The following is a 17034-nucleotide window of genomic DNA, read 5'->3' as shown; positions in this document are numbered from 1 at the left end:
CAGATAGATAGAGTCGTACATGCCTGTAATCTCAGCACTCAGAAGGCAGAGGCTGCAAGTCTGAGCCAACCTAGTCTAGCCAGAGTTTTATTTATAGTAGGACCTTTTCTTAAAAAAAAAAAAAGTTCGTAATTTTTCAAAACCTATTAATAGGAAAATTTGACCGTTCATGCTAATCTTAAAAACAAATAAAACATCACTGTGGTTTGTCCCCCCAAAAGGTCATATGCTAGAAGGTTGCTCCCCAATCTTCACAGAGGTTTGTGAAGTAGTGCCTAGTCAGAGACACCTGGGATACGTGAGAATGACACTGGCCTCTCAGTGACTAGGTAGGTCTTAGAAATCAACTCCCACAAGAAGTAGGTTACTGCCCCACCTCCCAAAAAAAGTAGCCCTACCTAGTCTCTTGCTTTTCCTCTTCTCATAACAACCAGAGGCTTACTGAATGTGGTTGCTTGATTTTGGGACTCCAAAACTTATAAGCTAAATAAACCTCTTCATTTTGTAAAGTATCCAGACTAGGGTATTTTGTAATAGCACCCCCCAAAGAAACTAAGACATATTAGCCCTTAGGATAGTCTATTAGTTAAAACAATTTTTTATTCTGCTCTGAAATCGGTTTTTGTGTTTTTGTTTTTGAGACAGGGTTTCTCTACTTGGTTGTTCTGGAGCTCTCTAGTAGACTAGGCTGGCCTCAAACTCCCTCAAACTCAAGAGATTCACCCACCTCTGTTTCCTAAGTGCTAGGATTAAAGCTATAGAGCACTATGCCTGGCTTTTACTTTAAACATTTTAAAAACAAGGTCTTACTACATAGTCCTGGTTGACCTGGAACTAGCTCTGCAGACCAGGCCAGTCTCTAACTCACATGTCTGCCTGCATCTGCTCCTGGATGTTGGTATTAGAGGTGTGTGCTACTACATCCAACTGTTATCACCATTTTTGTGCTTTCAAAAACCAGGAATGGACAGACAAAATGGCTCAGTAAGTAAAGGCACTTACCAAGTCAACCCTGAAGCCTACATAAAGGGGAAGTGATCGCACAAAGTTGTCCTCTGATCTCCACATGTTTTATAACACACACACATATGTCATGCACACACACATGATAAAAAATAAAAAACTAAATAGGTATAGTGGACAATGCCTATATTAGCACTCAGGAGGCTGATGGATCAAGGCATTTGATACCAAGCTTAGATCTGAGTTTGATATTCAGGACCAACTTGGTGGAAGAAAAGAACTCACTCCTCTGACCTCCACACATATAGTAGTACATATGTGAATGCTGGTGTACACAACATGCACATACACATATGAATGTATACAAACAAGCACATAAATACATACACTCTGCCTGCCTCTGCTCCCAAGTGCTGGGATTAAAGGCATATGCCACCACCTGGCTTTTTTAAAATTTAAAAATTTTTAAATTGGGGGCTGGAGAGATGGCTCAGCGGTTAAGAGCACTGTCTGCTCTTCCAGAGGTCCTGAGTTCAAGTCCCAGCAACCACATGGTGGCTCACAACCATCCGTAATGAGATCTGATGCCCTCTTCTGGTGTGTCTGAAGACAGCTACAGTGTATTTACATATAATAAATAAATAAATAAATCTTTAAAAAAAATTTTTTTAAATTAAGAACTTAACACTAGCCAGTGCTATACAGTAAGTGATATAGTCAAGGGTCAGAAAGGTGGCTCAGTGAGTCAAACCTAGTGACCTGAGAGTTCAATCCCCAGGGCCCACATGGTGGAAAGAACGAACCACACCCCTGTAAACTGTCACTCTAACCTTCACATGTGCACAATGGCACACATGCCCAATCTCATCTACTAGTAATAAATAGGTATCATTTAAATTAAAAATTTGAAAACCAGGAAAAGAGCCCTAGGATTTAGTGAGATAGCCAAGTAAGTAAAGTGCTTGCATATAAGCCTGAAAAGCATGAGACTGAAGTTTGATCCCCCAAACCCATAAAAAAGCTGGGCATGAGGCCGGAGAGATGATGGCTCAGTGGTTAAGATCACTGACTGCTCTTCTAGATGTCCTAAGTTCAATTCCCAGCAACCACATGGTGACTCACAACCATCTGGAATGGGATCCGATGCCCTTTTCTGGTGTGTCGGAAGATAGCATCTTTAAAAAGGAAAAAAAATCTGGGATGGTGGTACATGCTTATACCCTCAGCACTGGGGAGGTAGGCAGGTGCAGATATCCCTGGAGCTTGCCCAGCCTGCCTAAGCAGAAAGACCTGTGCCTAAAAATCAAAATGGAGAATCCCTGAGGAATAATACTTGAGGTTGTCCTCTGCCCTCCACAAACAGGAACATGTACACAACATGCACAAACTTTTGCTCATTTGTAGGCATTGCTGGGTTATAGCTATATAAGCCAAAATGCAAGTGCATAACCTAGAGTGAACTTTTTCTCTACAATTCTTTGTCAAGTGAAAACAGTACAGCCTAAGCACTTCTCGTATACATTACACACTCCATCCATTACTTCTAGTATACATTACACACATACCATCCATCTTAAGATTGTGTCCTAAGACGCTAAAAGCTTAAGAAACCACCTTAAACTCCTAGACTTACTATCTGACATTTATGTTTATAAAATACTTCCATCAATGTATTGTTTGAAATGAATCACTTATGTGGTGGTTTGAATAGGTATGGCCCCCATAGATTCATGCTTGGCCATAGGGAGTGGCATGATTAGGAGGTTGGCCTTTCATTATGGGCATGTGCTTTGGGGTCTCCTACGATCAGACTTTACCCAGTGCAGAAGAAACCCTCCTACAGTCTATGAGACAATCTTCTCCTGGCTGCCTTCCGATCAGGAACCAAATCTGCCTGCAGGATGCTGCGCTTCCCACCATGATAATAATGAACTGAACATCTGTAAGCAGACCAGTTAATTTTTGCCTTTATAATACTTGACGTGGTTATGGTATCTCTTCATAGCAATAAAATCCAAACTAAGACAACCTACATACAAAAAAATACTGGATTTATAGCAGTATTGATTTTAGATAAAGTTTGCTGCAAGATTTAAAGTCTTTCCCCTCCCACAGCATGATATGGAATTCCAGGTATCATGTACCTTTGGTGCTTTCTCAATCTCTACCAGGCACATCCTGCAATTTCCAGCAACAGACAACCTTTCATGGTAACAGAATCGAGGGATTTGCATGCCAACCTTCTCACAAGCCTAGAAGACAAAATTTTGCTTTAGAATAATTCCCTTGGATCTTGTTCTTACTGAAACACAATGTATAGAGGCATCTCTTATTATTTTATCACCATTACCCACTTATCTTAACCCACTCCTATGTAAGTTCCTCAAGAACTCTTGCTCCATTCCATACCTGTAGCTCTGAGACTGCTATAAAAATTAGGTAAGTCCTCACAGTCTGTGTTGAAGTCTTTCCCCATTATCTGTTTTGTCCACAGCAGACAAAAGCTTCCCTATCAACCTGTCCTAGTGGCTTTATTCCTGGACTTCCCTTCTCTTGAGTCACAGACTCACCTCACACCTTATTTAGTTTTACCTCGACATCTCTACCACCCCCTAGCTATCCAAAATATTTTCTATTGTACCCTGAAAAAAAAATTTTTTAAATAAAAGTCATGGAACACACAGAGTCATAAAGTAATTACCTGCAAGACAGTGGTTCCTGGCTCCACCATGACAGACTGACCATCAACAAACACTTCAATCAAGTTACTTGCTGCTGTGCTGGTTGTTCGGACTGGTCATCAAAACAAGGAGGTAAAAAAGAATTAGCCAGCCGGGCAGTGGTGCCGCACGCCTGTAATCCCAGCACTCTGGGAGGCAGAGGCAGGCGGATTTCTGAGTTCGAGGCCAGCCAGGGCTATACAGAGAAACCTTGTCTCGAAAAAAACCAAATCCAAAAAACCAAAAAAAAAAACAATAAAACAAAAACAAAAACCAATTAGCCAAGTTGAATTCATTGCAGCAGAGCCCAATGAATTAACTAAATATAAAAATTATCACTTTTTTACTAGTCTTCTCTCTCTAGATGCAAATTTTGTTTTTCCTTTTTGTTTGTTTTTTCCAGCCAGGGTTTCTCTTTGTAGCCCTGGCTGGCCAGAAAAGACCAGACCAGGCTGGCCTGAAAAGAACAGACCAGGCTGGCCTTGAACTCAGAGATCCACCTATCTCTGCATTCTCAGTGCTGGGATTAAAGGCATGGGCCATAGCAGCCTGGTTAAGATGCGAATTTTTCAAGCACTAAATAAGCATAAAAGCCTTTTAAACTCAATTACATCAAACATATGTTGTTAGATTTGGGTTTGGGTTTATAAAGACACTCAAAAATACTCATGGGGCTGGAGAGATGGCTCAGCAGTTAAGACTGACTGTTCTTCCAGAGGTCCTGAGTTCAACTCCCAGAACACATGGTGGCTCACAACCATCTATATCAGGATACAATGCCCTCTTCTGGTGTGTCTGAAGACAGCTACAGTATACTCTAAGTTACATAAAATAAATACATCTTAAAAAAACGTTAATGAATATACAACAAAAACTTACCATATCCTTTAGGAGACTTACAAAGGCCTATCAAGGCCCTTTTTATAGGTATCCTTAACATGATGGCTAAAAAAAAAAAAAATTAAAAAAAAAGATTAATTTTATAGAAGTAAAAGAACAACCTACTTATAAAATTTCTGGTACTGTTTTATGGTTTCACATACATTTTTCTAAGAGAACATTCTGAAGTCCCACTGTTTTCCCTCAATTTGTACATATAATATGCAGTCCCAGAGACATTAGTTTACACAATGTCAAATAGCTAAGAAGCAGTCAGTATGTAGTAGACTTTGGGTTCTTGCATAGGTAAGGTACAACTGAGCCACATCTCTAGCACTAAGCTTGGGCTTTGTAATACAAAGGAAAGGGCAGTTTGATACAGACAGAAGAAAGTGGTAAGATCTTGGAATACAGCTCGCCTGGTACAAGAGTGCTTGCCTAGCACTGAGGAAGTCCTAGGTTCTAACACCAACACAGCACAATCAAATTATATGTGTATATCCCTGATTTGAAAGGTAAAGGCAGGATGATCAGAAGTTTAAGGATCTCTGCTACAGCAAGTCTGAAGTAGGCAGAGATACAGGAAACATCTCAAAAGAAAAACAATTAAGAATAAAGTAAAATAAGTTACAAGAATAACTCTTATTAAATAACCATCTAAAATAAAATACCTTTCTGCCTTCATCTACTACCAGTATTGGGGATTTGTTTTGTTGAGACAGGTCCTATTATTAACCTTGGCTAGTCTTGAAGCAATTCTCCTGCCTGCTTCCTGGGTGCTACCACAACTAGTTCCAGTATGCACTCTCTCATGATACATATCTTCTATGTGACCCTAAGATATTCCGAGGCAGCTCAGAAGTCAAAGCCTCTGATGCACCGTGAGGAGCTTGGTTCTCTCAGTCCTACAATGTGCTTGCATTAGGTTCTATCCTAAATCAACTCTGGGCGTCCTCCTACTTTCAGTACCAGTTCCCAAGAGCTAGTCAAAACAGGCTCAGAAACGATGAGCCTCCGTTGTTTTACGTGTTTTAGAGGTCTAATCTCAGTTACCTGGGACACCAACGCAGCAGGATCCCATGCTCTCAGACTGCCTAGACCTTGCGTGAGCTCAATACTAACCTGGGTAACCTGGTGAGACCCTGGCTCAAAAATGGAAAGGTACCTGGAGAGGCTCAGAAGTCTAAGAGCACTTGATGCTCTTGTGTAGAAAACCTGGGTTCAGCTCCCAGGGCCCAAATGATGGCTCACAACCATCCATAATTGCAGTTCTGATGTCCTCTTTTGACTCTGCAAGTACCAACTCACACACTTAAAAGAAGGCAAAAGATATACGAAAAGAGAATAAGCTGGGCATGGTGGTACACACCTTTAGTCACAGTACCTAGGAAGCAGAGGCAGGCAGATCTCTGCATTCAAGGCCAGCCTGGTTTACAGGGTGAGTTCTAGCAGCCAGGGCTAAATGGAGAAATACTATTTCAAAAAAAAAAAAAAAAAAAAAAAAAAAAAACAAAAACCCAAAAACAAAAACAAGAAAAGAAAATAAATTATTTTAAAGTTTTGTTTTGTTTAGAGACATGGTGGCTGGCCTCGAACTCAGAAATCTGCCTGCCTCTGCCTCCCAAGTGCTAGGGCCATCACTGTCCAGCTTAAAGTTGTTTTTTTTTTTAATTAAAAGTAAAGTGAGGAATGGAAATGTGGCTCAATGGTACCAAGTGTGAGACAGCCCTAGGTTCAATAACCAAGACTGAAAAAAATTTAAATGAAGGGCTTGAGAGATGGCTCAGAGGTTAAGAGTAATATATAGGCTCCAAGCCGTCTGTAACTCTAGTTCTAAGGTATCTGACACCTTCTTCTGGCCTCTGTGGATACCAGGCACACATATTGTACATAGACATGCATACAAGTAATAAATAAATAAATAAATATTAAAAATTTAAAAAATAAAATAATGATTCTCATTTGTCCAACAGGGACCCAGGGATATTACTAGTTACTAATGTCTGGAGACACATCACAATGGTATGGTTATGCTGACATGTACTGGGTAGAAGGCAGGGTACTATTAAACACCCTACAATATATAGGACAGTCTTTTACAATAAAGAATTAGACAAAGTATTAACAGTGTTAAAGTTGAGAAACCTTAGTTTTGCACCTGCAACCCTAGGTTAGAGGATAAGTTCTAGGTTAGGCTACACTATATACCAAGATTCTGTCTCTAAAATAAATGAATGAATGAATGAATGAATGAATGAATAAAGGTTGGATAATTTGCACAAATAATAAGCCACTAAGTTGAGAAGCTAAAGGTTCTTAACTTTCCTAATTCTGCAACCCTTTCATAGAGTTCCTCGTGTTGTAGGAACCCCCACAACCATAAAATTATTTTCATTGCTACTTTATAACTATTTTTGCTACTGTTATAAATTATAATATAAATATTTTGGAGATAAAGGATTGCCAGTGGGCTCTCCTCCCATATGCTGTGAACCACTAAATTTAAGTACTGGACTTTGTTTGCTCAGCTAACAATATGCACTAAGGCGCTGGATGGCGGGGGCATACTCCTTTAACCATGGCACTTGGGAGGCAGAGGCAGTAGTATCTCTGTGGCTTAAAGGCCAGTCTGATCTACAGACTAAGTTGCAGGGCTGCTAAACCCTATTTCAAAAAAACAAAGATTAATAGTAATGATAATAATAATAATGATGATGACACCACCTATAATGGGCTGGACCTCCTAAATCAATTGCTAATTAAGAAGCTGCCCTACAGGCTGGCCTACAGCTTGAGGCATTTCCTTAATTAAGGTTCTCTCCTCTCAGACTTTAGCTTATGTCAAATTGGTATAAAACTATGCAGCAAAGTCTGTAAAATTATAATCCTTTCCCACAAAATGCTGTTATTAGAGATGTAGTTTTTCTATTTGTTTTTACCTTTTTAAAGATAGTAAAAAAAAAATTATGTGATAAAAATGTATCAACATTAAAAAAAAAGTAAAAAAATGTTTCAATAGTGGTAGCAGTACTAATAGAAAATAGTCCAAAAACAGATTTGTCTTTTTCTTTTAAATAAAAAAAAAAAAAAAAAAAAAAAAAAATGTGCGGGCTGGAGAGAACTGACTGCTCTTCCAGAGGTCCTGAGCTCACTTTCCAGCAACCACATGGTGGCTCACAACCATCTGTAATGGGATCTGATGCCCTCCTCTGGTGTGTCTGAGGAGAGCAACAGTGTACTCACATACACAAAATTGATAAATCTTAAAAAAAAAAATGTGTTTGTTATGTGTTTTGTCTGCATGCATGTCTGTTCACCACGTGCATGCCTGATGCCCAAGGAGGCCAGGAGACGTTACCAGACCCCTGGAACCGCAGCTACAGACAGCTGCTGAGCGCTCATGTACTTTAAGGGAATCAGACCCGGGGCCTCTGAAACAACAGTCTTAACTACCCAGTCCAGCCCCAAAGATATAACCTAGGCTGCTCTTGAATTCATGATCCTCCTGCTTGTACTTCTTGAACATATCCTACTGGCATGTACTACTACAACTGGCTTTTAACTATGTAAAGACCAAGTTGGCCTGAAACTCAGAGATCTACCTACAGGCCTCTTCCTTTCAAGTGCTGAAATTAAAGGCATGCACTACTACTTCAGATAAAATAGAATCCTAAACATTAAAGTCTGTAGTTATTATAGATGATATATAATTAAACATTTCATTAACTCATAGTTTATTTTATTTAACTAATTCTTTAATAATGGTAATCTACATTTACAATACTGAATTTGTAGATATCAACTGTTATCTACTAGGTATGGGTTCTTTATCTATACAGCAAATCTACAGTTTCCTAGGGTGTTATTACTAGATCAATAATTGCTAATAATAAAAACAAAGAAAGGGCTGGAGAGATGGCTCAGAGGTTAAGAGTCCTGACTGCTCTTCTAGAGGTCCTGAGTTCAATTCCCAGCAATCACATGGTGATTTGTAATGGGATCCAATGCCCTCTTCCGGTGTGTCTGATGACAGCTACAGTGTACTCATGTATGTAAAATAAATCTTTAAAAAAATTTTGCAATAAAAACTAACATCTACTTAATCAGTATCTGTGGCCCCTTTCCTTATTAAAAACACACCAGGTATATATTTTATTATTCTACTTAATAAACTTGGGCTCAGCGGGCAGCTTTAGAGTAAGACCACTTCCTTTAGGCTGCACTGGGCTGTATCCATACTACAAACAACAAACAAGCCCACAATACTAAACTGAAGGTAAATTATCACCTTATGGTACTGACTAGACTGTAAGTTCCTTGGCAAAAAATTTGGTTATTTCTCTTTTCTGAAGACTAACAAGTTCCCAAATAGTTTTGCCACCAAATTCCAGAATGAGCAGTATCTATCCCATTTTTAGAAAGTACTGATGAGGCTAAGCACAGCGGCTCATGCCTGTGATGCCTGGGGAATCACAAATGAGAATCACAAATTTGAGGCCAGCCTGAGCTACATACAAGAGACTTAATCCCATACAAATAGCCTGCACTATGTAAAGATAGCCTGGCTTATAAGCTGTACAGTTTGTTTACTTTGGTGTTTTGTTTTGTTTTTTGAGATAATTTCATGTACCTGAGACTGGCCTCAAACTTGCTATGAAGTCAAGGGATCAACTTGGGCTCCTAAACTTCAGGCCTCCACTTCCCAAGCAAGGGGCAGAATTATCGTGCACCATCGTGTCGAGACTGGTATATGTTTTTTCATTGTTGTTGTTGACATTCATTTACTTACTGTGTGTGTTACCATGTACACACAAGGGGGTGGGGCAGATGCATGTGGAAGTCAAACAACAGCTTTTGAAAGTCAGTTCTTTCTTTCCATCAATGTGGGTCCTGGAGATCTAACTCAGGATGTCAGGATTGGCAAGCATCATTACCAACTAAGCTATCTCACTAGCTCTAATATGTATCAAATGGGAACAAAAATAACCAGTCAAGACAGGGCTGTAGCTCAGTTAGTAAAGTCCTTACCTAAGCACGCACAAAGTACTCTGTTCGATTCTCCTGTCTCAGCCTCCCCAGTCTGGGATTACGGACAAGTACCACCACACCCTGGCATATCACTAATATCTTGGCTGTGATTTATAAATATAACTTTCTAAACGGCGCTGATACTCTTACTTAGAATACTAGACTTAATGATGAAAAACTCAGTGTGTGTGTGTGTGGGGGGGGGGGGAATTCCCAGAAATTTGTTTGATCTTAAAGACATGGATCTCGAAAACTTGAAGACACCGCAGATTCCTGATTTGCAGCGGGATTCCGAGCTAACTTTTTAAGATTCATTTTTAGTTTATGTGTGCATGTGTTTGTCTATGTGTGGGTATATGCACTTATAAGTGCCGGTGCTCACAGTCCAAAAGAGAGTGGAGATTTCCCTGTTAAGGTTACACGGCAGTCTTCTGACTGGGAGAGTAGGAACCGAACTCGGATCTTTTCTGCAAGGCACTCTTAACCGCTTGACTATCTCTCCAGCTCCGACTGAGTTAACCTTTAGTTTTTGTCAGTTCTCCCCGTCAGTAGAATGAATAAAATGCTACCCAACATGATCAATGAACTAGACAAAACAGTTCCAAGACAGCAACTAAACAGATGCCTAAAGTTTGAAGTCTCTCGTGACACTGGGAAATGAACCGGTCTCTTCCTGACAGGGCCATCACCTATTTTCCCCTGCAGGGAGAGAGCAACTCACAAGCCCAAACTTCCAAAGGTCTCCTGATCATCTTGCTTATGCTCCATCAGACCAGAAACTAAGGCTAGGAACCCTCACCTGCCGGATCCCCCGGGCTCCGGAGGTGGCGGGGCAGGAGGTGGTACCCAGTCAAGGGCAAGAGGAGAATGACTTGTCTGACCTAACGGATGCAGCCCTGCCAATAAAGAAAACACCACTCGAAGCACTTCAACTTTCCTACTTAAACACGTCCTCACCTTTCCTCTGGAGCTCACCAAGCTGTCCCAATGACTTGTTCGGGTCTCTCCGACCCCTGAAAGCCCCGGTCGCTAAGTCAATATGGCGGCCACGGCTAACTCCGTCAGCCCGACCTGGCGGACGGAAAGCCAAGAGGGACGATAAACCTAGGTTCGACAATTTCGCCTCTTTGGCTCAGTTCGGCAATTTCCGTCAGCCCGAGAGCGAGTCGGGAGGAAGCGGAGAAGACGTCTTGGACCTGCAGTTCCGCCGGAAGTAGCCGAGGCCTTGAGGCCGAGCGCTTTCGTTCAACTCCGGCTCGTCGAGGGGCGTTTCCCTTCGTTTTGGAGTCCTTGGCGATAGGCGTTTTAAAATGCCTCTTTTACTAATTTCCTTCCAAATGCAAGCAAAGGCCCGCGGACGGCCTGTGGGCCGTTTAGTTAACAGTTCGCGATTTTACGTGGAGGAACGAGACTAGTAACGTACTTTGACCTTTAACCTCTAGCCGGTGCAGTGGAGGGAAACGCCTCCGTCTCTATATAAGGAGTTTTCCGGCCGGTCCGGGCCCTTTTTTCCCTCTGCGCTGGCCGCGGGCTTGTGGCGCTCTTTTCTTCCGCTCTTGCTGGGCTCCCGGTTACATCCTTCGCCATGGGTTTCGGAGACCTGAAAACCCCCGCCGGCCTCCAGGTGCTTAACGATTACCTGGCGGACAAGAGCTACATCGAGGGGTGAGCCGAGAGGCCGGGGGGCCCGGGGCCACGTGGCGCGGGCCCGGCGGGAGGGAAGCGGGTCGCCCGAAACTAGGGGAAACCGAGTTAGGTCTCCCGGGGCCGGGATGCCTCCGGAGTCGGACCTCCCGGGAGGGGCTGCCAACGCAATAATTGAAATACTGCTTACTCTCCATGTGGCTGCGTTCAGCCGGTTCTTCCGCGTCTTCTGACTAGTTAGCTCATTTAAACCTGTGGCAAGCCTGATGGGATGATGGTAGCCTTTGAGTTCTCCCAAGTGGCAGATCGTTCTTGGGTTGCACAGATTTCACACATATTCTGTGCACCTCCGATTAGAAGCAACTTAGGTTAGCCTTGTAATAGTTCCCACTAGTTAGTTTGATGGATATGGGCTGTGTCACTTACCAGGTAGTGTTTGTGTCTTTTCTTTCAAAGGTGTGTGCACTTGTTTTTGTGTCACCGGCAGGTATGTGCCATCTCAAGCAGATGTGGCAGTATTTGAAGCAGTCTCCGGCCCACCACCTGCTGACCTCTGTCATGCCCTGCGTTGGTATAATCACATCAAGTCTTATGAAAAAGAAAAGGCCAGGTAAAAATATCTTTGTGATGCCTGGATTTTCACAGGGCAAAATAGGGCCCGGGGTAAAGTTGTTTTAGCATTGTTGACTTCGTGTAAGCTGAATTTCTTTGTGAACCTAAAAGGCCAAGAGACTGAAGTCCTCCATTTTCTCACAGAACAGGTAGAACATGGACCACTGCAGTTCATCTTTTCCCCACACCTCCCTGATAATGTGCTTCGACCTGGGGGGGCCACCGCTGGGGTGTGAGGGTAGCTCCATCATTCGCTCCCTGGCCAGTCTTCTGAAAGAAACTACCAGGAGGGTGGAAGTTTGGGGAAGTGGATTCCAGTTCACTAAAAGTGGAAGTGAGCATACATAATGAAATCTCAAACAGATGTTCATTCTGAAAGAGTACACCGTAGTGAGTACTGAATACTGTGTCTCCCGAGGGTGGAGAGTAAAGTTATGTACCTGGGATTGGAGAACCAGAAGAGATTGGGAGTTACTGGGAAAGGAGGATTGTGTATTTTGCCCAGAAAGGGCTTTGACACCACCCTAATGTGGTAGAGTGTTTGTTTTCAAGCCTGCCGGGAGTGAAGAAATCTTTGGGCAAGTATGGCCCCACTGGCGTGGAAGACACCACAGGAAGTGGAGCTGCAGATGCTAAAGATGACGACGACATTGATCTCTTCGGATCTGACGATGAGGAGGTATGACTTCATCTTTACCCAAGCATACTGATGAGGCAGTCAGGCTTTAAAGCATGAGTACAGATGCCGTTGCCACTGCCTGGGTGGATCCCGGCGTGGCTTTGTTGTCTGCCTTTAAAGATTTATCACTGGATACATGATGAATAAAATCAAATCACCATCTTTCGGCTGAGCTCCTGATGGATTTGCTTTTTTCTGATAAATCTGATCATTTTTGTGATGACCTCATCACTACGTTTAAACAGAAGATAACCACCTATGCGAAATGTTTTTTTTTTTCCTCTGTACAGGAAAGCGAAGAAGCAAAGAGGCTACGAGAAGAACGCCTTGCACAGTATGAATCAAAGAAAGCTAAAAGTGGGTAATTTTGGGGGGCGTTACCTTCATTGTTAGTAATGGTGCCAGGTGTCTTGTCCAGCACTTGGCCCTAAAGTGATTTTTTTCCCCAGTTAAATTGAATGGGTCAATATTTTAAGACTTCCACAGCTACTGGTCTGCAGCTGTCTTTATGGTAGCAGTTGTAGCATTCCTCTGTGGGAAAGAAACTGTTACACAATTTAATGCCTCTTTCTTAACCACAACAGAAAGAGGAATATATGTGACAGACACAAGGTGAATTGTGTATGTTTTTGGCAAGAATATGGCCTGTTTTAAAACAAATTTGAGATTTGACTTATGGTAAAAGTATTGAGTGTTTAGGTGTAATGCACTTCTTAATCTTCTTTAGAGCCTGCAGTTGTTGCGAAGTCTTCCATCTTACTAGATGTGAAGCCTTGGGATGACGAGACAGACATGACAAAGCTAGAGGAGTGCGTCCGGAGCATTCAAGCAGACGGCCTGGTGTGGGGCTCCTGTGAGTGTGGGGCTTGGAGTTTGGAGTTGGGACTTGTACATTTTCAATGTTTTCCATCAGTAGGAATTTCTTAACTTGTACCCCTTGATGTTCTTTTTTAGCTAAATTGGTTCCAGTGGGATACGGAATTAAAAAGCTTCAAATACAGTGTGTAGTTGAAGACGATAAGGTTGGAACAGATATGCTGGAAGAGCAGATTACCGCTTTTGAGGACTACGTACAGTCCATGGATGTGGCTGCTTTTAACAAAATTTAAATCACCCTCAAGTCAATGCACATAAATAAAAGCTTGAAACAACAAAAGAACAACCCTTGGCTCTTCGTTTTACTGTGAGAAATGGTATATCTTCATTTTAAAGGACAGGATTAAGTAGCTATATAACTCATTAGTGGTGAAAAGTTCGGCTGGAAAGATAAATAGCTCAGCATTTCAAACCACTCAGGCCAAAGTTGATGACCAGACCAACCTAAAATTGTCTTTTAGCCAATACTGTCATGTCATAGATAAAACTGAAAAGATTTTTTTAAAAATGATGTTATTAAAAATTTAGCAATTTTAGTACAATTTTGTAGCCATTAGTGATACAAGTCTGTGGCTGTTAGTACCTGGTGCTGATTGATAATGATCAGTTGTCACTAGATGTCTTCAATGTCTTTTTGAAAAACTGAATCTTGGGCTAAGATGACTGATAGCAGCTGAGGGTGCGTCCCATTTGGTTCCCTCTCTAGAGCCTAGGTTGCAAATAGAGTGAAACTCTGGAAGGTGCTCCTGACCACCACATGCACACTGCCTATACATATACATCCTGAGAGGAGCATTGTAGGCTCATACGGTAGAGTGTGGGGTTTTTTCCCTTGGATCTTGAAATCTGAACCTAGAGGTGCAGGAAAGTGCTGGGATAGGCAGTATGCTGAAAGCTCCTCATTGGAAGCACTTGTGGGAGGCTGTACTGCTCTAGAAGTGCACTATGGAGTGCATCACCACAATTTCAGTTTTGTGTTAAAAATTTGGTATGCTGGGCTGGAGAGATGGGCCCATGGTTAAGAGCACTGACTGCTCTTCCAGAGGTTCTGAGCTCAATTCCCAGCAACTACATGGTGGCTCACAACCATCTGTAATTGATGTGTCTGAAGCTACAGTGTACTTACATATGATACATTAAAAAAAAATCTTTTAAAAAAAATTTGGTACATAAAATATATTTACCATAATTTTTACAGTTTGGGCATTTCATCCTTAAAGCTTTTTTATGTGTGTTTTGTGAGCCAGGTACTGGTGGTGAACCAGCACTCAGGAGGCAGAGGCATGCAGACCTCTTAGTTCAAGGCCAACCCAGACTACAAAGCATCTAGGACACTCTAGGATACAAAGAAACCTTGTCTTAAAAACAAAGCTTTCAGTATTTTATAGATAGGAATCTAGAAGATGAAATAACCCAGTTACCAGGCAGTACTCTTGCTCTCAGTCTGGTTTTACATTGACTGCCTTCAGTGACAGAAGTTTCACAATATAAATATGTATATAGTCAGATACATATATTCAATAAAATGTACTAAGGAGAATGTATGTCCATCAACAGACCCAGCCAAAAATAGTGGAAAATTTTCTCCAGGTATGTTAGGATCATGGGGGCCAGCAGAGGGCAGTGTCAGAAGCATGAGGGCTATGACAGAACCGTGAGAGTTCACTGAAGAACCTATGGTCAGAAGCATGAGAGCAAAGAAAGGGCCTTGCCAGTCAGAACCACGAGAGCAGGCTGAGGGCCCTGTCAGAACCACGAGAGCAGGCTGAGGGCCCTGTCAGAACCACGAGAACAGGCTGAGGGCCCTGTCAGAACCACAAGAGCAGGCTGAGGGCTCTGTCAGAACCACAAGAGCAGGCTGAGGGCCCTGTCAGAACCACAAGAGCAGGCTGAGGGCCCTGTCAGAACTACGAGAACAGGCTGAGGGCCCTGTCAGAACCACAAGAGCAGGCTGAGGGCCCTGTCAGAACCATGAGAGCAGAAAAAGGGCCCTGTCAGAACCACAAGAGCAGAGAAAGCCATGATAGAAGCATGAGAACAGAGGAAGGGCCCTGTCAGAACCAGGAGAGCAGGCTGAGGGCACTGTCAGAACCAGCAGAGCAGAGAAAGCCGTGATACAAGCATGAGAGCAGAGGAAGGGCCCTGTCAGAAGCATGAGAGCAGGCTGAGGGCCCTGTCAGAACCGTGAGACCAGAGAAAGTCGTGACAGAAGCATGAGAGCAGAGAAAGCTGTGTCAGAACCATGAGAGCAGGCTGAGGGCCGCCCTGTCAGAAGCATGAAAGCAGAGGAAGGGCCCTGTCAGAACCGTGAGAGCCAGCCAGCAGAGGGCAGCACTTGATAGTCTAGGGCTCCACAATGCTTGGGGATTCTGGAGAACACTGACGTAAGGTACATTTTATTCATGTTATACTGGTGTCTCTGTAAACAAAAGAACAGAAGATAGAATTATGCCAGCAATGCATGCTCTCTGAAGAGCATCTATACCATCTGGAAATATGTTTATAGTAATCTACACACTTGCACTTAGCCAGAATTTTCCATGATGTTCTAGAGGACTAAAAATGAACACAAAATGGTAGACATGTTTCATAAAGGGGCGAGAGGTCTGGTCCCTCCCTGTGATTCTGAGCCAGCCTAGCCTTGCTTTGACAATTCAATATGGCGTGCATAATATTCCTAACCTGTAAGAGGACTATGGGTGTGACTCAGTGGCAGAGCACGTGCTGCTTGCAACTTGGAAGTCTGGTGACCCTGGACAGGGTCATGGAACAATGGTGAGAAGAAGGACACTAAGATCTAATGATTAACTCACCCAAGTCTTCCAAGCTAAGGCCCTTTGCATCATGATCTACTTGAAGCTGCAAGCAGAGGAAGCAGAGCTGTCACCCTGCCTTGTTTATATTCTAGAAACTCAGACTTGAGCTATACCAACAGTAAATTGACATTTTAAGCAACTTATGAAATAAACAGCTAACAGGAATGGAAGCTTTAAATCCATAGCCAACAAATAGTTTATAAATTGCTAAAATTTTGAATATATATGTATTTATGCTGTTAAAATATGTGTATATTCAGCTGGGCAGTGGTGGCACACGCCTGTAATCCCAGCACTTGAGAGGCAGAGGCAGACAGATTTCTGAGTTCGAGGACAGCCAGGGCTATACAGAGAAACCCTGTCTCAAAAAAAATCAAATCCAAAACACCACCACCAACAACAAAAAAAGTGTATATGCAATTTGTTTATAGAGGCTTGAAGCCAGCCTAGGCTACATAGTGAGACCTTACCCCAAACAAAAGGGGTTTTTTTTCGGGGGGAGGTCTGCGGGCTGTAACTGAAAAGGCAATGATGGCGGAGCTGGAGAGCCGGCCCAGCTTAGCCAAAGTGCATTCAAGGAAGACCTGAGCTCAGCTCCTGGAACACACATTAGAAAAAGCCTGGCAAGGTGCCCTGCACTGGCAATCTCCGTGTGGAGATGCAGCTAGAGTGTCTCTGGCACTGGCCCACTGGCTATTTTAGTGTCCTTGGTGAGCTCTAGGCAAGAGAAAGACTCTGGTCTCAAAAATAAAAAATAAAAATAAGGTGTCTCATGAGAAACATAGGATTTAGTTATAGTTTACATACATGTACACCT

The 17034-nt window shown here is 42.5% G+C and overlaps 2 protein-coding genes and 2 non-coding genes across 4 annotated transcripts in view; 3 read left to right on the top strand and 1 right to left on the bottom strand.

Annotated features, from left to right (window-relative positions):
* Positions 1-10987, bottom strand: part of Ndufs1 (NADH:ubiquinone oxidoreductase core subunit S1) — a 37711-nt gene extending 26724 nt beyond the window's left edge. Inside the window, exons 1-4 of the mRNA XM_052192333.1 lie at positions 10548-10987; positions 4563-4628; positions 3665-3756; positions 3108-3215 (exon numbers count right to left, since the gene is read on the bottom strand). Coding sequence (XP_052048293.1) covers positions 3108-3215; positions 3665-3756; positions 4563-4623 — 261 coding nt within the window. The 5' untranslated portion in view covers positions 4624-4628; positions 10548-10987. The remainder of the gene's footprint in view (positions 1-3107; positions 3216-3664; positions 3757-4562; positions 4629-10547) is intronic.
* A 93-nt stretch (positions 10988-11080) lies between these two features.
* Positions 11081-13687, top strand: Eef1b2 (eukaryotic translation elongation factor 1 beta 2). Its single transcript, XM_052192334.1, has 6 exons — positions 11081-11255; positions 11722-11844; positions 12399-12525; positions 12816-12882; positions 13253-13378; positions 13480-13687. Exons 1-6 carry the CDS (start codon positions 11176-11178, stop codon positions 13632-13634), a joined length of 678 nt encoding a protein of 225 aa, XP_052048294.1. The 5' UTR covers positions 11081-11175; the 3' UTR covers positions 13635-13687.
* Positions 12654-12732, top strand: LOC127693125 (small nucleolar RNA SNORD51). Its single transcript, XR_007979600.1, has one exon. It is a non-coding gene; the product is annotated as a small nucleolar RNA SNORD51 (small nucleolar RNA).
* On the top strand, positions 13004-13136 carry LOC127693127 (small nucleolar RNA SNORA41). The gene has a single exon (XR_007979602.1). It is a non-coding gene; the product is annotated as a small nucleolar RNA SNORA41 (small nucleolar RNA).
* Positions 13688-17034: the final 3347 nt, after the last annotated feature.

Source organism: Apodemus sylvaticus, chromosome 9 (genome assembly GCF_947179515.1).
Source record: "Apodemus sylvaticus chromosome 9, mApoSyl1.1, whole genome shotgun sequence".
NCBI lineage: Eukaryota > Metazoa > Chordata > Mammalia > Rodentia > Muridae > Apodemus > Apodemus sylvaticus.
Note: the sequence above shows the minus strand (reverse complement) of the source record. Positions and strands in the feature narration are given on the sequence as shown.

Coding starts and splice junctions, on each gene's coding strand:
- Eef1b2 (XM_052192334.1), top strand. CDS start 11,176: ATGGGTTTCGGAGACCTGAAAACCCCCGCCGGCCTCCAGGTGCTTAAC. Junction 11,256..11,721: donor GACAAGAGCTACATCGAGGG/GTGAGCCGAGAG, acceptor TGTCACCGGCAG/GTATGTGCCATCTCAAGCAG. Junction 11,845..12,398: donor TATGAAAAAGAAAAGGCCAG/GTAAAAATATCT, acceptor TTTGTTTTCAAG/CCTGCCGGGAGTGAAGAAAT.